This window comes from Chaetodon auriga, chromosome 6 (genome assembly GCF_051107435.1).
Source record: "Chaetodon auriga isolate fChaAug3 chromosome 6, fChaAug3.hap1, whole genome shotgun sequence".
NCBI classification, from domain to species: Eukaryota; Metazoa; Chordata; class Actinopteri; order Chaetodontiformes; family Chaetodontidae; genus Chaetodon; species Chaetodon auriga.
Window position 1 is genome coordinate 24898701 of NC_135079.1, and position 21609 is coordinate 24920309.

General features: G+C 42.0%; 1 protein-coding gene across 1 annotated transcript in view; it reads left to right on the plus strand.

Moving 5' to 3' along the window:
• Positions 1-21609, plus strand: part of LOC143322018 (protein arginine N-methyltransferase 8) — a 26391-nt gene continuing 4782 nt past the window's right edge. The window contains exons 1-8 of the mRNA XM_076732857.1: positions 1-1010; positions 4801-5046; positions 6845-7000; positions 12899-12962; positions 13928-14070; positions 15059-15146; positions 16388-16503; positions 20792-20942. Coding sequence (XP_076588972.1) covers positions 942-1010; positions 4801-5046; positions 6845-7000; positions 12899-12962; positions 13928-14070; positions 15059-15146; positions 16388-16503; positions 20792-20942 — 1033 coding nt within the window. The 5' untranslated portion in view covers positions 1-941. The remainder of the gene's footprint in view (positions 1011-4800; positions 5047-6844; positions 7001-12898; positions 12963-13927; positions 14071-15058; positions 15147-16387; positions 16504-20791; positions 20943-21609) is intronic.

Genomic DNA, 21609 nt, shown 5'->3' on the forward strand with positions numbered 1-21609 from the left:
GAGTGAGCAGAGCAGGTGAAGCATAACAGGCATGCAAACAGCAGCCAGCTCTGCTAGTGCCCCTCCGGCCATTGAGGTCTCTCTCTCTCTCTCTCTCTCACTCTCTCTCTCACTCTCTCTCTCTCTCTCTCTCTCTCTCTCTCTCTGTGTGTGTGTGTGTGTCTGTCTGTGTGTCTGTGTGTGTGTGTGTGTCTGTGTGTCTGTGTGTGCAACCAGAACAGACAGCGTCCTCGCTATTCAACAGAGAACCAACTCCAACTTTGTCTGTGCGGGCGGCGTTCAGCACTTTGTGAGGATGGAGAGCGAATGATGGAGCACAGAGAAGTGACATTAAAGAGGAGGAGCAGGGGGACATTAATGATGCCATGTGTTCAGAAGACATTCGTGGGCACGTTTTGAGACTCATCAGATTTCTGTGCATGTGCTCAGCGGCAAGTCTTTCCACTCTTTGTGGCGGCGGCGGATGCGGGACTATTTTTAGAAACAATGTTGCGGTAGAATCAATCAAACTGGGACTAAAACAGTGTCTTCATGACAATCTGCTGCTTTTAGTGCTGCAGTCCTCTGAGATCCCCCTCTGCGCTCGCCGGGTCATGGGATAGGACGTTGCATTCAGCCTACATGTGTGCTGCGCTCAGCTGATGCAGAATGATGCCTTTTCCTCTGATGCTCTCCAGGAAAGCTCATCGGTGGACTGCAAACTTTTGCACCATGGAATCCACCACACTTTATGGCAACAGTGGCTGCAATGCTTTTGGGACCTCGTGTAGTTTTGTGTCTTTTCACAGTCTTAGAATTTCTAAAGAACATTGCAGTTTGGGATGTAAATGAGAATTATTGAATGGTAGAAAACTAAGCAGCCTGGAAATCGGGAGGGGGCGCGCACTGTTTGCTCATCCTCTTTACTTCTGTCTAGTGTGAGCACATTTTTGCTGGCTCTTATGGGAATTAAGCACTCGTCCCGCTGCATGCTCCTCAGGAGAAAAATGGCGGAGTCGGAGAGCTGTGAGGTAAGTGTGCGAGACACCTTTTGATTTTCCAAACTAAAATGAGAGTTGTTTTCGGACTCTCTGTCCTGAGTGCTACGTGCATCTCGGAGTTGCATCTCGGACAACATTCAGGATGCTGACTGTCCGGTTAGAAGAGACAGGAGTCTGAGTGATAGGCTCCATTTCTGCAAAGATGTTTACCCTCCGACAAAACAGGCATTTTCTGCAGAGCAGGCAGCAGGCAAGTGAGTATTCCAACATCGAGTAGTCGTGCATCGTCTTACCGCTGTCATTCTTAAAAAACCGTGCAGCTCGTAAGGTTGGTGTGTTCTGCAGGAGCTTCAGTATGATTTCACTTTAATGTTTCTGGAAGACAGGACAGAGACAGGGTGTTACAAGGAGGATGTGCTGTCTCTCTCCCTCTTACACCACGCACAGTTCTCGAACAGGGAATCCTCACACAGGGTCTTAAAATCTGCATGCATTTGAATATGTATCCATAAAAAGAAGCCGTTTGAAAAAGGAATGTAGTGTGGGCTGCTTGAGCTTGGTGTGTTGTGTTCCTTGCGCTGTCCAAGGTACTGCAGCACCTTGCAGACGAAACGGTGTGTGTGGAGCAGTTTTCAGGGAAAGTGGGGTGAGCTGAAGATGTGTCGGCCACGGACGTTAGTGGCTCCCCGCAGGCCCTGGATGGGGATCCCCAGGATTGAACTGCCCTGGCTTGTGTTTGAGCTCTAGATTCAGAGCAGAACGACGTGAGCCTAATGTTTTATTGAGTGCTGTGCCACATCTGTATTCACAATGTCACTGGCTCCTGAACAAGCAGTGCTGATTCACCTACAAGTGATGCTAGAAAGATTCAAACACCCGTGTGGAGCTGGAGACAGCCTCATGTTGCTTTGTTAAATGTTGCTCATCAAATTAAGTTCCCGGAAAAGCCAGAAGCTCCCTCCTCAAAACTCTGAGCATCATAGCAATGCACTCACCTCTGAGGGCAGCAGGCTCCAGACACATTAGAATGAGAGGATGCTGCCTGGATGGATGGAGCTCTGCCTCTGCTGCTCTTCTGGAATATCTGTGTTCTCAAAGGCTCCTAAGTGCAATAATGGCAGAAGACCAAAGTGTGTCTCTTTCCTGATTGTTAGAGGGGTTTTTTTTTCCCATGAAATGCTCAGTTAAGATGCTGATTTCCTCTGATCTCACCACAGTAAAATGCCCTCCTGGCAGCAGGGCATTGTAACCTGTGTGTCATCTCTGTGGCACCTTTCACCAGATGTACAGTGAAACTCTGATTCACCTTCAATAGACACAGAGTTTACCCAGCAAATCCACCCTGTGTTTTCTGGAGGAACAGTAAACAAATGGCTCTTCAACAGTCAAACAGGTACAAAGTGACTGTGTGTCCCCTCGTACACGCTGTGTAACGGTACTTACCAATGGAATGGCCTTCTCAGATAACAGTCCTCACCTCCATGTCGAGGTGAGGATCCAGTCTGAAATAGAACCTCAAATGTGTTTATCTGCCTGGAGGGTCAGAGGCAAGGACATGTGCCACCATCTCTTTCCTGTGTCAAGGCGTCTCAGTAACACTCACTGCAGCTGCTCTCCCCTGACCGTACTGCACCCCCCAGTCCAATCTATCCCTTAATGGCAGCCCAGGGCGATTTTGTTTTTCTGCCTTGCAACTTTTAGAAAGTCCTCATCGATTCTGTATTAAACTTGGCAGCCTTAATCACCTCTTCTGTGGCCCTGTCGATTGTCTCTTGGAGTCTTGGCTTGGGGCCAGCTGTTTATCAAATCCTGAGTTTTGTTCCTTCTTCTGTTGTAATTTTTTCAGAAGATGCCAAGATTTCATATGCAGTGTACTCACAAGTGAGATTAATGTAACATCTGGTCAGTTGCTAAATGGAAACATTTGTTTCTCAATGCTGAAATTCTTGGCATAACAAAAACAACAACAAACAAAAAACACAAGTTTAGGCAGTTACAGGACAGTCTCAGGAAACAGGCTGTGAGAATATGCATGACAGAAACAGTGGTGTAATGCTGCACTGTGCTCAAGTGCTTCCTCTTCAGATCAATATCATGGCTTAAAGGATTAATGGAAGTTCAACAGTTGGTCTCTCTTTTGTAATTACAAGCCCCTCCCAATTCATGTAATCTTTTATACAACAAACAATCCAAAACTTTACCAGACAGAGGCATTAACATCTCTCAGTGTTCTCATGCACCCTGTTTTAATGTTGAATGAATCACTGGTGCATCAATTTTATGTTATTTGGGTTGGATGTACAGATTTACAGATATCATCGATACAATTTGTACCAATCAACTTCAGATCTATTATATATTATATCTACAGTTCAGAATTCACATGCACGTTTAGCTTTAATTTTGCATGATTCAGTGGTTCAGTTATTCAGTTATTCAGATTTGGCTGTTGCAGCTGTAGTTGGGAGACTAGCACCCGGCGTGTGCTGTATAGTAACAGCAGGCTTAGTGGGTAGCTATGAAATGAGCTGTCATTCAGACAACATGAGTCTACACCATTGCTAGCAGCTCTGTAAATAAGCACAGTGGTGCTTTGAGCAAAAAGCTAATGTCAGCATGGCAACATGCGCACAATGATACTAACTAACATGCTGATGATTTGCAGGTATAATGTTTACCGTCCGTCACGTTAGTTTATGAACGTCTCTGAAAATTTCATGACAATCATTCTAATAGTGGAGATATTTCAGTCTAGACCACAGTGATGGACAGGTTGACAGCTAAACATGGCTAAAAACACTTCTACAATCTATCAATATTGAACATCTGGGAATGCACTGAAGTCTCAGTGCGTTCACACTGAAGCTGACCCAGGTCAGTTATTTTCCCACATCCTTTTCTTGGTCACTGTGTCCCAGTCCGTGGCATTTAAAGTCAGCAGGAAAAGAGAGGACAAAGATGAATGGAGTGGCTATTTACAGGTAGGAGAAGAAAGGAGAGGAGGGGATGGGGGAGTGGACACTTTCAAACAAGAGGGAATCAATGCCACAGACAGAAACCCTACCTTAGATCCACCAGGTCGATGTGCCACACAGGCTTCACCACACTGGCACTGTAAGTCACAACAGTATGACTCCATCTATTCGTAATCTTATCCACCTTATTGACTCTGTTATATACCAGATAACAGATAACTGATTGGTTTAAATGATAAATGATTAACTTTAAACTGATAAGTAATTTAAAAAGAGATTTCAATTTGGAAAATTATGCTTTAAATTCCAGCAGCAGCATGTGTGAAGGTGTTTTCTCTTCTTTGTTTGATTCTTCCTCAGATTTGAAATGAAATATACTTTTCTTGTGATACTTGAGCATCACTGTTACTCATCTAAAAACACCAACTATTTTGGCCCACCTTACCAATTACTAATTATTTATTTTTAGAAGCCTGAAAGTTGGAATGTGAATAATCACCAGAATGGCTTATTGGCTCAAAACTGAGATGCTGGGAGTCTTTTTTCTCCATCTCTGCCTCACTCACAGCCCAATACACACACACACACACACACACACACACGCCATGGCTTCCCAGCTGGCTTCAGAGGTGATAATCAGGGCATTATGGGTGTACCTTATGTGCAGAGCAGAGCCTTCTCGCCATCTCTGCCTTCTGCTGAGAGACAGGCAGGCTTCATTTCTGTGATCACAGTATCCTGCAGACCCAGTGGTGTTCTCTGAACTCAGTGAACTCACCAGACTGCTTCATGAAACAGTAGACTGACAAATGAGCTTCTTTATCTCTCCCTCTCTCTCTCTCCAGCAACCACAGGCACAGCCACAGCCAATCCGCATAATTCCCTCTCAGTCGGCACAACCCACCTCGTTGCCCAAGCCGGTGCCTTCCATCCAGCATGCTGCACGGCCTCCTCTGCCACCACACACGCCCCATGCTGCCAGCCTCCCTAGCTGTCCCGGGCGGGGCAAGATGGCCAAGTTCCTTAGCCCCGAGGAGATGACCTCACGAGACTACTACTTTGACTCCTATGCACACTTTGGTATACATGAGGTACGATTGTATGTACTATCACAGTGAGAATCACTGGAAAATGTTTTGGTTTTTCTTGTTACTTATTCCTGTGTCCAAGAAACTTAAAGAAAAGGCTAGATTCTTGCACATGCAAAACTCATATATGACAAAATATACCCATGTATTTTTACTGCAGAGGTGTATCAAAAGTGTTAAAATGCAAACAACTTCTTTTTCACATTGCACCAGATGTTGTTGTTAAGTGTCTAATGTTTATTAGTCAATACAGTTAGCTGTGCCTATGAATCATCCATCACATCGTAAACACAGCCATGTTTGGAGATGTAATAGATCAAAATTGACCCAGGAAATATCCCTGCAAGTTGATGTTTCATATGGACAGTTGTGTTGGCCTTTTCACTTCTCCATTAGTGGTTTAGATAATATTATTAAAGTGCAGACTTCCTGTTTGATCTGTGCTGGGGTTTCTCAGACATTTGTTAGATCTCAGCCATGAAGTCAGTGGATAACATGTCTAACCAATGTATAACCAATAGGAGTAATGGCTTAAATTAGTCCCAAAGTCCCAAAGAAAATGTTTAATTTCCTTTAAAGGGAGGATTTTGGCAAAAGGTTCCATAATTCATTTGCTCTGAAAATGGAACAAACCAGGCAACAGAAATTCAAGTCTGCAGAGCATTCCAACTTGAAAAGGCTGCACTAAAGCCTTCATCATGCTGGAGGATGGACGTGGACACCTGTGGATTTTATACACAGATAAGAGATGGACACATGCTTCTGTACTTCCTAGAATTGGAGGTCTGTGCTCCACACATGCACACTAGAAAACATGATGGTGACCTCCTGACAGCAAGAAGAAGAGCTCCTTTGTTTATTGTATTTGGCCAAACAACATGAAAAAGTCCAAAAAAGAAAACAGTGTGTATGTGACCATGGATGGGGATTCCAGGACATACATGCAGTACATGAAACAAGCACCCATCTTACTTTTCTAGTAAATTTCCATTATGTTGACCCTCGTGTTGGTAAGGTACTTTAATGATGATCATCTGTGACATTTTTCCTGAACTGAGCTGCAGGCAGCTCATGCTCCTGCTCTGGACTGCCCAGTAGTCTGTAGCAACCAAATGCAGTATGTCATAGATGGTTAGAAACATGGTTGGGGTTATGGTCAGCCAATCCCATCAAAGGACATGAGATGTGAACCCAGCCTGCCTGGGATACAGATGCCCAGCTTAAGCTCTACACACAATGTGGACTGAGAGAGAACTGGAGCAATTTTGATTGAATTCAAAAACTTTGAAACTTTTTCAATCTTCCATTTCTAAAATTTCTTTTTTTGTTGTTTTTATGTATCTCATATTTCCACCATTCAAGGTGATATTTTAATCTTTTCTATCAGAGTTCAGCTGCATTGTAAATAGAGTAGACAGAGACTATAAAAAGAGCGTGTTCCTTGTGTGACCTGTGAATTTACATATATATATCTGTATATATTTGGAATATAGGTCAGATATATTTTAGTCATTTCTGAAAATTCCTCACACTCACACATACATGCCCTCTGTTAGAGAGTCAGACAAGAGATGCAGACAGGCTCATGGGGTTTATTCAGAAACCCCAACTGTGGATTTGAATATTGAACCCTAAGACTGGGTGAAGCCTGTATGTAATTTGTCACTACTCCACTCAGATACCACAGCAAATCCAAACCCTCACTGTCAATGTTTTTAATTCAGCAAAACAAATTGTCCGTCTCCACAGGGGTTAGCTGTGTCAACATCTTGCTGATATTATTTGTCATGTGCTAAACCAGGAGATGCTGAAGGACGAAGTGAGGACACTCACCTACAGGAACTCCATGTACCACAACAAGCACGTCTTCAAGGACAAAATAGTGCTGGATGTTGGAAGCGGGACCGGTATCCTGTCCATGTTTGCAGCAAAAGCAGGGGCAAAGCACGTGTATGGGGTAAGAGGTGTTTGCTTTCAGTGCAGCTTATCATGCTGAACCATCAGGGTCTAATCACCGTGGAGCCCAGTCTGACATGCTGCTCACACTGTGTGCCGGGACTGTAGGCTATGTGTACAACTAGTTTTCTGTGGATCTGTACATATATTTTAACCATTTTTATGCCAGACTCTATATAATCCTGGAGGAATATCTTGTCTGAAAGGCAGGTGATAAAAGTGTGGGGCCTCACAGGCAGGTTGACAGGCTGAGCCATAGCGATTTGAGAGCTGCTTTTGTTATTGTTTACTGGTGCGGAAGTAATTGTGAGTCAGGGCATGTCTGAGAATGCATGCTGGAAACTCACACCAGTAGTTTGGGATAACCTCGTGGAACTTATTTTTGTGCGGCGGCTCCAGCAGTGTTTATTTGCTTCAGGGGAGGAATGATTAACTTGGAATTGCAAAGAGACTTGTTCTGAGCTACTGGCTGGCATTATGTGTTTATGTGTGTGTGCCTTTTCCGCATGTCTCATGTTTTATTTTCCTTCCCTCTTCTGCTGTCTTACTCAGATCCTCTATCCCCCTCTTTGTACTTTAAACTGGAATATCACTTCATTTTGTGCTTTACCTCACTTACTGTTACTGTTGTCCATCTGGCAGGGTTTTACCCACATGAATGTGGCTAAGGACTCAGGGATTTAGATCTACTTTGATTTAGATGCTCTTACTTTGAGCTCTGCACCAGAGACCTTTCTCATACCTAAAGCTTAGAAAGATCCATGTGAAAGATGAACTTGTTAGGTGGAGGTGCTGGGCTCTGGGCCAACAAGAACAATACTCTATCATATGGACCTCATTTCAGAAAAAAGAAAGGTGGTAACCTCTATTCTGGATCCCATAAAGACTCTTTGTTGCTGAATTACAAATATATCAGAGCCATATAACTATGATTTAAAATCCCATATTTCTACCTCATCGATAAATAATTCAAAATGAAACTCATATATATCTTAAAAGTAACAGTTAACAGATACTAATTTTTGTGGGTTCAGTTGTTATGCTTGAAAATCTTTCTCCCTGATAACATTACAAAAAATATCAATGTCCAACAGAGTGAAATTAATCCACCAGATGACAATATATCATATGGTAATTCACGCTCAGAAAAAAATGTGCAGCGCAAGCAAAAGATTGCTAAGGCTAATGAACATGTAGCAATAAGGGAAATAAGGGAAGTAAAAACAATCTGTCAGGGGACTAGGGGTAGTATATAGTGGATGAATCAGGGGGAATAGGGAACAGGTGAGCAAGTGTGTGGAGCAGGTCAGGTGATCTGAGGTTAATGAGAGGACAGAAGGGTGTGGCTGGCTTTAAATTCTAATGAAACTACAGAAACTAAACTGAAACCAAGCATTAACACTGAATTGGATGAAGTGAAACTGAAATAACCTCAGTCCATTTATAAGTGTGGCTCTGGTCTACTGGATGACTCACAGGTTAAGCGCAGACACAGGGGAGACGTGCCATGTCACCTGGGCGAAGTTAGAAAATTGTTGTGTCTAGAGACAGGGACTATAGTGGGAGCCCACAGGGATGACTACAGTGACGGTGACTCTTCCTGACACTCGTGAGAGGTGCAGGAGGCACCGTGCGAGGCTGTGTTGACTCTAAACACACCTCGAGGCCTCAGTAACCCCACTAGAGCATGACTCTGATGGACATGTGGCTAATAGCTGTCTCTCCTCACAGAGATTCATAAAGAGATGAGGAATCGTTGCCAATTAGAGAGCTGCCATTGGCTATTATCACACACAGCACAGCAATACACATATGCACACATATGCCTGTAAGTGTGTACGCATACAAACACCAGGTGCAACATTCCTGTTTGTTTATGCAGTTGATGCAGCCCAGTTTTTAATGGACAGGTGCAGTGTGTTTGCAGGCTGCGGGTGCCACCAGCAGCCTCCTGACCGGTCCTCTACTAATAGGTAGCAGAGAATAGGGCTGCTCCGGGGAGGCACTGCTAATGCCCTTAATGTGCTAAAGCCTCTGCATCCTGTCTGCATGCTCAGTGGGGAAACTGAAGACCTCGGCCAGAAAGCAGAAATATCCAAGGTGATATCTCTTCATTTGGCCATCTCACAGTCGGTGTGTTGCTTATAGAGCACGTCTAATAGGTCTCTGCCCCTAAAATAAAAGCCCCTATAGACCTAATTCTTCCATGAGAGTCTGAGGCACAGCTGAGTGCTTCTATTTTTCAGCCTGCTCCGCTCCAATAGGGTCCCAGGCTGGCTTTACCTTTTTTATGATCCAGAGCACCTAGAGTTCATTCAAGAGTCTGCTTGATTATGACCAGATGGGTCTCTGGCAGCATGAATAAGTCCGCACACCTCGAGTCCCAGGGTAGGTGGAACAGACTGCACGCTCTCAGGTGAAAATCTATACTCTCAGACTGCCTGATGCTCTAAGAGGTTGGTATTGACAAATACCCCCGCTGAATTATGGTCTTATTTCGTTTGCTTACAAGAAGTGCCCAGAGGTCATTTTGATGAATGGGGGACCATTATCATGTTGTAACTCTGTTATTGCTGCCACCTCTATAAATCATCCAGCATTGTTTGGCAGAACAGGAAGTACAAAATATGTCAAGCAAGCAGCGTAGGAAGCAGGAAAAAGAGGACAGAAAAGAAAAGATACCAAAGAGAAGCCACAGAATTAAATGTGATTAGACGGAGGAGAGAAATTGGACAAAGGAAAAAGCAGTGGGGTAAGGATAATTTAAAAGAATTTAAAATGTCAAAAGAGTAATCAAAGTAGAAGTTGAAGGTCCCATTAGAGCTAAATGGCTGGTTGCAGTTGAGCAGTGACTAATCTTCACCTTAATTACTTCGAGTAAAATGCTCTGGCAGCATTTCAGGGACTGCCACAGAGGCTGGTCACCTCGTCATTTCAATCCCTTCATATTCACTTATTGTCCTCTATTTTCAGCCTGACTCCTGCACGCTTCTTTAATGCTAAATTAACCTCCATGCACAATGTCACAAACATACGCAAGCGATAAAAACCTACTTATTGCTATCAAATTCTGCAGACAGACAGAATGCCTTTACAGACTCAAAGCTGGTTAGCTATTGTAGCTCACCTCCTCCCCTTTTTTAAAAAACTGGCAAAGATCCAGAGCCCAGTTTTCAATTTTAAAATCTTTTGTATGAAGAAATAAATCAACAAAATGGAGTCATGCTAGAAGTTCCATCAATTGAAATACTCTCTCCGGTTTGCTAACCATGTGCAAGCCTAGAGTGTTTTATTCAGGACCAGAATGGAAACTATCCACAGAGAGATACTAAACAAAGATGACCTTGATTTCTACCCCAGAGAGCGTCTTTTGATGGCTGTTGTATCATACAGTCATTCGGCCGTGAAGCAATAACTCCAAAATTAAGACTGAATTCTGGACTTGTCTTTATTTCAAATCAGACAAGGAATTGGAAAGTAGTGTGAGAAATCCCTGGAGTTCGTGAGGGGCTGTATGAAGATGAGTAAAGGGATTGCTACTGCCTGTAAGGGCCCCACATGGGACATAAATGATCATCACTGCGCCTGCAACCCTCCAGGAAAAAAATTTGCATCCTGATATCGTTTAAAAACAGCAGCATCTGTCTTTAGCAGTGGTACATTCATTCAAGTACTGCCATTCAGTACAATGTTGAGGTTCTTGTACATTTTCATTTCATGCAGGTTTCTACTTCCACCACATTTCATGAGAAAACATTCTGCTTTTTATTCCACTACATTTATTTGACAGCTACATTTAGTTTTCAGTTTGATAAGCTTATTAAACACAGTGAGCTGTTGAAGATGAAGGCAGTTGTTTCCAGCCTTTTCAGCCTTTTTTTGTGACCTCTCACAAATGAAATTGTTACTTTAGAAAAAAATCAAACAATTCCTGACACCAATGGATGTGGCTTGTCTGCCCCTACATCATCATACCACCGTGGTGATCTAGAGGAGGTGATGCAGCAGCTGAGCCCCTCCACTCGTTCCCTTGACCCAGTTCTACAAAATTTTCAAATGTGTACCCACGTGTTTTTCCACATCATGTAATGAATTTTGTAAGCAGTTCTTATCAGTCAGGAGTCTTCCCCTCTTCCTTCAAGCATGGTATTATTACACCACTACTGAAAAAGATCAGCTTAGGGATAGGGAACTACAAACCAGTCTCCAATATCTCTTTAATTAGGAAAGTACTTGAAAAGATTGTATGAAAACAGCTGCATAGTTACCTGTCACTGCACAATCTGTATGATGTGTATGAATCAAGCCCCAGGACTAACCACAACACTGAAACAGCTTCGATAAAAGTAATCAAAGAGCAAAAGCTCATGACTCTTGACAACTTTAAATCGGGAAATTGAAACATTCACTGTGGAGTCCCACAAGGCTCAGTTCTAAACCCTTTACTGTTCAAGTTATATATGTTGTCTGCCACTTGATTCCATCAAGCAGAAGCAGAATATATGTTACCATTCATATGCTGATGATACACAATTGCACATTTCTCTTTCACATGATAAACTCAGACTTAAAATTGATCTTGTCAATTGTATCTGTGACATTAGACTTGGAAGACCCCAAACATTCTGCAGTTAAGCATAGACTAGACTGAGATTCTCGTGGTGTGTCCTGGAGGTCAGAGACACGAGCTCCACTCCAAACTGACACTGCCATCTGTGAAATCCAGTGAGCAGGCTAGAAATGAGCTATCTCGGATTCAGAACTGAACTTCACAAGCCATATTACAAGTATAAGTAGGACTATCTTTTACACCCTAAAAAATATTTCTAAAGTTAAATCCATCTTATCTATCAGACACTGAAACTGGAACTGGTTCATGCATTCATCACTTTCAGGTTAGATTGTATTGCCCTTCAAGCAGGATTTCCCAAAACGGTGGCTCCAGCTCATTTAAAATGACAGATCACTTTCTGGGACAAGAAAAACTGAACATATTACTTCTATACTTAGATCACTTCACTGACATTTGATAAAATACAGAATTGATTTCACAATATTGTTCACTGTCTACAATTCATTGAATGGTTTAGCTTCTAAATACATGTCTGACCTGCTCACTGCTTACAAAGCCTCCAGAAGTCTCCGATCATCAGACTCTGGACTCCTCTCTGCACCCATGATCAGAAGGAAACCTAGTGACGGTGCACCCAGTTACTGTGGGCTCACACTCTGGAATAAATTGCCTGATAATGTAAGATGTACCACAACTGTGTCATCTTTAAAAAGCAAGCTCAAAACCTACCCAACAGTACACACTGAGGCATCGATATTAACAGTTATATAATATCATATATAATAATGAATGAATATTTTTTGACCACTGGTCTTTAGAGATTACCTGTCACAACCACAGCTGGTCTTTTCAAATTGCAAAATATACAGTAACAAAACATGTGGATAGACTTCAAATGCCAGTATTTAAACAGTGTGAATCAGTGTGTGTAATGGAGGGGGCACCAAAGGGTTAAAGCTAATTCATCAAAATGTTGCTTGTCGTCGTTTTTGTCGTGAGGGGATGTTCTTGGATTCCCCTTGGTCAACAAATACTGAGTAAGCCTGATAAAACAAAGTTGATTTTTGCCTCACACAGTGGGACAGATTCAGTAATTTTTTTTTCTGCCTTGTCTTGCACTGCATGTTATTTGTAAAGCAGGTACACCACCAACGGAAGCATAGTTTGTCTTTTATCTGAGCCCTTCCAGTCAGTATTGGTACAGCGATAACATTTGAAGTCTTCTGAATCTGCATTACAGGCAAACTGAGGACATGTTATTCCAAGTGCAGAAGGCACTCTATTAAAGATGTTCTTCCTTTATTCTTTCCTTTTTTCCTCCATCAGATTGAATGTTCCAGTATATCAGAGTACTCTGAGAGGATCATCAAGTCCAACCACCTCGACAGCGGTAAGAGCTGCAGCTGTTCCTCCTCTCTCTATTCTGATGACACTGCGCTTCATCTTCAGAGGGAGCAACAAACCTGGTTAGAGTCGTGACAGACATAGTAAATGAAGAGGAGGCAGGGAAGACTGGCAGATATGCATGAGGGGGAAGAGAAGAGGAAGAAGAGGAGGAGGAGGAGTGGTCATGGGTATCCCACTGTTTAGGATTTTGAATGATTCATCTGTGAGGATGGTCAAATTCTGAACCTGTGTTTATCATTCCATACCGCACTGCTCTGACTCATCTGTATTCATTTCCACAAACATCCCTCCAACTTATATAACTTCAAAGCATATGGTTTTATCATAATACTTCTGTAACTTTGAAAACAAATTTACTGACTGTGCATCTACCACATGGTCGCTCCATAAACCGCCCTGTCAGCCAGTGTCCTATCTATAAACCTATGAATATCAAGTATGCACAAGTAATTGAGAGGAGGGTTAACACTATGTTCTCAGCGGGTTTCAGACGGTGAACGAGCAGGAAGCAGTCACCAGCTGCAGGAACAGGGTTCACATGTCATCCTGACAGACACTTGTATCACCAGGGAAACTCTTCACGAACTTCTTGCCAAGGCAGAACAAACAAAGCTGAAGTCAGCTAATCTCAGGCAGGGCAGAGATCCACTCCTCCATTGTCAACCCCAGCTGGGCTGATTTCCATAAGAACACCATGGCTGCCATGTTGGCACATACTGTCCAGACTGATGTGTCACCACTCAGTTTCTTTCTTTCTTTCTTGATATAATACAGCAGGATACCTTTTTGTTATCAGTGGCTTAAGAGGTGGCATGAAGAGTCTTTATTAATTTTAATTTTTCCTGTGATACTGTGAAGAATTTAAGCATTGTTGTTCCTAAATTATAGTGTTAAGGGTTTTCCAAAGACACTTTATTTTTTGTATGCACTATGTTGTGTGTGTTGCAGTGATCACCATCTTCAAAGGCAAGGTGGAGGAGGTGGAGCTTCCTGTTGAGAAGGTTGACATCATAATATCTGAATGGATGGGCTACTGTCTCTTTTATGAATCCATGCTCACCACTGTCATCTTTGCCAGGGACAAGTGGCTGGTAATGATTTGTGTGTTTGTGTGTGTTGATGTGTGTGTAAATCTGTACACGTTTATCCTTTTTTTGTCTGGTTAGCCCTAACAATGAAGCAATGTCTACTTGCAACCCCTCATCACTGGTTCTATGTTCAGTCGGGATCTCCTTGATTAATATGAATAAGGCATTAAAATGTAAAATGATCCAATCGTTGAGTCTGAAAATAGCTTAATTGTAACATAAATATGTTGTTTTCTGCTTTGGCTCCTTGTATGGAAACCCATTACTGCCAGTTAAAAAAAAACAGCTTTTGATATTATTAAGTGTTAAATTTGCAATATTCTGACATTATTGTGTGCAGGAAAAAAAAAAAAGATACTAACTCATAAGTGCTGCAACTAAGTGCAACATTAGTACAACCCACAGAGTCACAATGGCCCCAATTATGGGAAATTGTCCTTTAACAATGAAAAAAAAGAACTGGATTTTTGTGGATTTGTGGTAGAAATTAGCTTCTATTCCATACATGTCATTGCGCCTCATGTGGGTCCCAACCCCCATGTTGGAACCACAGCTCTCAATTTTGAATAAGGCATCTATTTGTCTATCTTCAAATGAATTGTTTATTAGCCACAGCTAACTACCACAGATAACTTACCTGAACTGTTAATATAATAAACTCGATAATGCAAAAAGCATTTCATTAATAGAAAGAAAGCATGCAAGAACGGGAATGTTTTATTAATAAGAAGTCTATAATGTTATTAAGATTGTAACATTATTACCTACCACCCTGTATTATTGTTAATGATTTCTGTGTTTTGTTATGGGAAACATTCTTATGTTATACATCATGCTATTCCAGTCTGCACGCAGAGGGAACAATAACACATTCATATTTTAAACTTGGATTTGACTTCGGGATGAAATGTCACAACACTGTAATGTAGACCTTTCATAAAGTGGACAGGATTAATTGCCAAATTATTTTCTTTCCTTATTTGTCAAACAGAAACCCGGTGGATTAATGTTTCCTGACCGTGCCTCTCTGTATGTGGTGGCCATAGAGGACAGACAGTACAAAGACTTCAAAATACATTGTAAGTTCAGTGTGAGTGTGTATGTAGGCTGGATGTGTGTATTACCTGAACCTGGACTGTGGAATAGAGTTTACTTGTACTGTTCCTGTGTACTCTGTGTAGCGTTTGGGTGGCTATGAGCAGGATCATGTCTTTAGATTATAAATGAACCATGGCTGTAACACACCTCCACACCTCCTCGTTGAACCCTCACAGCCGTGGACGCACTCAAACACAACCTTTCCAGCTCTGTAAATGATTTTGAACTTTTCCTCAGCCATAACACCCAGGAGATAATTGATATTATAAGTCAACAAGCTTCTCCATCCCTGTATCATCCCACTCTAAACCTGCCAGGAGGACTGTGGGCGATGTTTTTCTGCTGGACACAAAGCATTAGAACAGTGTGAAGCCAGTGCACAACCCAGATGACAAAAGGCACGCAAACAGAACGATAGCCAGCAGGCCTCCTACTCACACTCCCGCGTACATCTGGGAGATTATACAACCACTACGCAGCTGATAATATCCTGACTCATATCACATCAGATCACTGTATTGCAATGCTTTGTCTGGATGCTTCAGTTCAGTCTGCCTTTATTCTGTGAGGAGTGTTGGGACAAGTGCACATACTACCCACAAACTTCTTTCTCTCAAAGAAGATGGCCAAAGATGACCTTTAGACTGAGTCAGAAGTGGTTTTCTGAAGCACTCCAGTATTCTCAGAGCATCCTGTGGTCATTACTCTAAGATGCACACTGCCTTTCTTAAGTGGGCAGCAAGAGATGCAAATACAGGAAATTACAGAGCCCCCGGAGGTTTGTGACCTGTTCATTATCACCAGGTTTCCGACTCACTCAAGTAGCTCTCTCCTTGAGGGTCATGATAGAGATGTTTTCTCACACACTATCTTAAGGAGCTTTATGAATAATGTATGGAATGATTCTGCCACAGCAGTGAGCATATCTAAGGCAAGAGGAGGCTCATGTTTACAAATCATCCCTGAATACAATGTGACTCTCATCTGTCAAAATGAAAATTGTTCCAAAATCACAGGAGGTCTAACTCTGGGGTTGTATATCAGACTATTCTGGGAAGCTCTGTGAGAGAGACTCAGACCAGTGTTGTTTTACAGCTGCAGACCAACTGTTTACCTCACAAAACTGGACAAAAGTTGGAAAGAAGTATGTCATGTGTTTGCAGTTTACAAAGACTAACAGGAAACATGGTGGCTAAGTTATTCAATGATTCTATATTTCCAGGGTGGGAGAACGTGTATGGCTTTGACATGACCTGTATCCGTAATGTGGCCATGAAGGAACCACTGGTGGACGTGGTGGACCCCAAACAGGTGGTGACGAACTCATGCCTCATCAAGGTGAGTAAAATAATGACAATATTCTGGCTGATGGCAGATGATCCATTCGTCACAATGCCTGACTAAATGTCAACTGTAGACCCAGAGCAGTACACTTTTTTGGGGGATGACAACAGTTGTGTTTCCATGAACAGATTTTTATGCACATTTTGGAATATGGCATTTGAAAAGTTTGACGGAAAGTTTGGAAGAACTTCCTCAGTTTTGCAAAAAGAGTTTTTACTCTTGCTTGCTGTGTTTGTTTTTTGCCCTTTTATGAGAGATAATGTGCTTTAGTGGGAGATAGAAACACCTTTTTGAATAAGTTCTGACAAGCAAACAATTAAATTACATAACTGATATGCTGTTGACGCTCTGAGAAGAAGAAGAAGTAGAAGAAGAAGAAGAAGAAGAAGAAGAAGAAGAAGAAGAAGAAGCTTTTTGTGTAGATTAAAACATCTCTCATCGCTCCACACAGGTCTGATGTAACTTTCCTGCCAATAATACATGAAACAAACAGAAATGTCACATTTCCATCATATTTTCTATATTTCTTCTCACCTTCTGAAGTTCGACTGGTGCTCTTTTATTAACATCACTTGTTGTGCCCTCTTTTCCTGCAGGGGTTTTCTGACTGGAGAACTGGCACCTGCTACTGCTTATTTCAGTGATCCAATTCCTAACAATCACATAATGGGTGTGAATGGAAACAAGCATTCATTTGCATTTTCTTTTGCCAATTTTCTTCAAATTTGTTTAAAATGTGCAATGCATTTGAATAGAAATCCAGTTAATGTTAATCAGCGTGTCCACCAATTTGGTCCAGACCAAAGATCTCAGCAGCTGTTAGATTGATTGCCATGGAATTTGATACAGATATCCATGGTGCCCAGAGGAGGAGTCCTGTTAACTTTGATAATCCCAACTTTTTCTCTTTTCGCCATGATGAGTTTGACATTGTGGTTGCGGGTGAAATGTCTTGATAACTACTGGATGGACATAAATACATTCATGTCCCCCTCAGGATGAAAACTGCAATAACTTTGGTGATTCCTAATCTTTTCATCCAATGGCATCTTTTAATCAAGTATTTCAGTTTTCCAGTACTTCAGTTTGTGACCTGATACCTGCAAAACTAATTTCAGTCAGCCTCAGTTGCTGTCATGGCTACCATTAAACCTGTCGAGTGTCAGCATGTTGAGCATGTTAGCAGGCTGACCTTAACATTTAACAGCCTCACAGAGCCAAGAGCACTGCTTCAGACCCTGTTTTTACAATGTCACACAATAGTGGCAGGCTAACCATCACCAGGCTGGTCATCCTATGACACTATATGTGGCATGAGAGCATTACACAGGTTGTGGCACTGTGTGAATAGATTCAGCCTGTATGGTGTTCTGTCAATGCCATTGATGGCCTGTGGTCGATGGAACACTAACGGCCTCTATAGAAATGTAGTCTATTATCAAAACTTATCTTTATTGAGGTTCAAAGCTCATTCTTGACCGTGGAAACTATTGATAATAGAATATTACCACAGCTTCATTTAGCAGATGCTGGGGAGTTTTCAATCATTTGTCATGACCTTCATCACAGATGGAGTTTGCAAGTTGAAGATATGAGTGGAAAATTGCGGCTCGTGTGAGGGGGTGGCTCTGGGGACATTCAGATTTCCATTTTATCTGAGCGCTTGAAAGACTTATCGTCCATAGGGAGCTGCGGTTGAAAGTTCTTTCTTGACAAACGTTGAGAAAACCTCTAACCACAAGGTCCATTTAGTAGCTATTCCGGAGCTTTCAGGCGTGCCCCCAGAGTAAGGCCGAGTCCTTAGAAAACAATGGAAATCTGAACATGTACATTATCATGACAACGGGGAACACTCTGATAAAGATCATCTTTTGTCAGCATTTTCATCAGTGATTATTACGAAGGTAGGAATGTAACTGCACACCATTACCACAATTTTCTAACGTTTGTTCACTTGTCAGCAGAAAAAAAATTCTTCCAAAAGAAATGATGATGAGCTGACCATATAATATGTAATAAGGAGTGATTATACTGTGTGGTGTCCATACATTAGCAGTTGTCCCATAGAGAATGCTAAGTAAGGTGCTTATATGCAAAGATGATTCCATTACTAAAACACACACATACATTAACTCTAACGACTTAGTGACATGAGTGATTGGTAAACATATTGTATGACATGCTGTGGCTGGTCTGAGTACGACCTTGATGTGTGGCTGTGTGCCCTGTCTGTGGCTCTCACCATGTGGATTAGAGGGATCGGGCTGCTGTGCCATGCATGTCAATGGCCGCCCGTCTAGTCCTCCTGATTGCGCTCCTTGTCATAGTGACCTTATGGCTGACGTTGATTAGATGGCTTTGCCCTGTCTCACCTCTGTCCTGCTGGAATATTGCTTTTTGATCATTACCTTGACTTCAGTGTCGCTTTCTTCATGTTGCTGATTGTCAAGCACCCAGATTTTGTTTTCCTTGTTATTAGACAGTCTTGTTTTTTAAATGCAGTGAGATGTAAAAGCAGCAAAGAGATCAGTAATGAGAGTTTAATAAAAAAAATCTCTATGAAGCTAATGGGAATGCTGTTTGTCTCTGTATCTCGTTAAAAAAAAGAAAAATGCTCATAACAATGATGCCCCGCTGACAAGCTTTATTGTCTTTAAATGATTACTGAATGACCTCATTAAAGTTGTATAGCAGAGGAGTAGTACACATAGGACCTGATGTTATTAAACTGCTGCTTGAAACTTGGGTAGCAGTACTCAGTGAGGATCATTACGAAGTATAATCCAGCAGAAAATAATCAATTCAACATTAACAACCTTCATGATAGTGCTCTTAAATTTTTCATTCTTCCTTTAGAGTAATTGCAAGAGGGTAAACACTGCAGCGCATTATATTGCTACCTTAAACTTTGAAATGTGACTTTGAGAAGTTTATACTGCATGACCAGAGTAAATATCTGGAAAATGTGTTTATGGGAATGATTATTTTCTAAAGACAGCAGGGGGAATCCGACATTAATATCGTATAGTTTTTATTGCCAGCACACGAGGCTCATTCCTCCACAGTAAATGTGGCATCTGGCACCAAAGCCAGCAAGCAAGCAGTGAATATTTATTAACACAGATGATACATGAAACAAGATTATCACACCTCTGCCTACATGTTTACTCTGCAGTGCACTGTAGGTTTCAGGTGAGCTGCACTCCTCTCTGTTACGCAGTAATCAGAGCTAACATGATATGTTGGCACAGTGCTATTCAGACGACAGTAAACCAGGATCTGGAACAACATGTTCTTCTTTGAGCATGGCCTCGCAGGATGATGTGGTATCAGATACCCCGTTAAAGTGACTGGAACCAGGGGGCTGTGCATGAATAACACCTGGAGCTTGATAATAGTTAGAGCTCCAAATGACCCCAGGTCGCTGATCCTTGTCAGACCCACACATGGGTTACTGGCCCAGTGTTGATGGTTATAGGATCTTGGCACAGTCCCAGTGCCAAGATCCATCCATTTACAGGTAGAAGCTGTACTCTACTTCTTTATGGTTATGGTTTTTTTTGGTCTCCTTAATGTATTGAATGTGAAAGCAGATACATGTATTTTTTTCTGAATTTGTTTCTGCAGCATTTGTCATTTGTCATCATTGGTTGGTGGTGTGAATAAATAAGGGTCTGGTTGAGGTCTGAATAAAACTAATTACGCCCTAAAGGAACAGTTAGAAATTTTGGGAAATGTGCTTTTACTGCTTTCATGTCTGTACCCTAAAAATCAATCTACCGTCAGCATCCAGTTAGCTTAGTTTAGTGCAAAGACTGAAAACGGGCAAACAGCTAGCCCAGCTCTGTCCAAGAAGCAAGACTGACCTACCAGCACATCTAAAGCTAACTAATTAACACCGCATATCTGGTTTGTTACAACACTTTTGTGTGTTTTTTAAGCCAGTTAGTTGTTTCCTGATCTTTAGTCGTTGTGCTAAACTAGCTGCTGGCGGTAGCTTCATATCGAGCAGACATAGAGTGGTATCTTCTAAACTAATTCTTGGCAAGAAAGCATGTCTATTCTTGGCTGTTAGTCTACTCATGTGTCAGCATAAACAGCAATGAAATATGAGTCAAATTCCTTGTATATGTATACATGCGTGGCAAATAAAGATGATGATTCTGATAATTCTCAAAATGTCAAACTGTAACACATAAAAAGGGAATAAGGGGTAAAGAGGGAGAGCTTCATATGACCAGTGTCTGGTATTTGAGAAGAGTCCATCTCTTTGTTCCTGCAGGAGGTGGACATCTACACAGTGAAGGCTGAGGACCTCTCATTTACCTCAGCATTCTGCCTGCAGATTCAGAGGAATGACTACATCCATGCGCTGGTCACATACTTCCACATTGAGTTCACCAAGTGTCACAAGAAGACTGGTTTCTCCACCGGTAGGTTGCCTCATACTGTCTCCTGCTGTGCATGTAGGGCAGCAGGGTTTGATTTGTGTATGTGGGTGGGTATGTGCAGCTTTAAAGCATTAGAGCTATAGTGTATGTATCATAGTGACAGTAATTGTAATCGAAAAAATCATTAACCTCGTTTTGTATTACCATACAGAGAGATCTGAGTCAAGTTCCAGCAATGAAACAGCACCCCTCAGAGGTCAGACTCAATATCTCCCTCAAGACAACTTCCAGTACAGCAGAGCAGAGCTTTATTGAGGCTGTGGGTGCTTTGGGTTTCTTATTAATATGCCAAATTGCCTTCTAGCTTCAGTGAGCCCTGTAGAGGAGGAAGTGGACCACTCTGGTTCTCAGCAAGGAACAAGGGAAAGGGACGGCCTGAGCTCGAAATCCAACAACCCTTATAACTGACAACAAATTGACCTCAGAAACAACAACAAACTTCTGTTTGTTGGCAGGTTCCCTTGCCAAAGAACACCAAGAGCGTCAGACATTAGGCTGTAGTGAATCGTAGGGAATACCTCATGCTGGTAGCAAGCACTTGATACTCGACTGAAAGGGAGTAGAGATTAGGGAGCGAAGGAGGAGCTCGCTGGAGCTGTTTCCTGTAAACTGGGGCTGAATTTCACTTTATTGGGCAGACAGAAAGCAT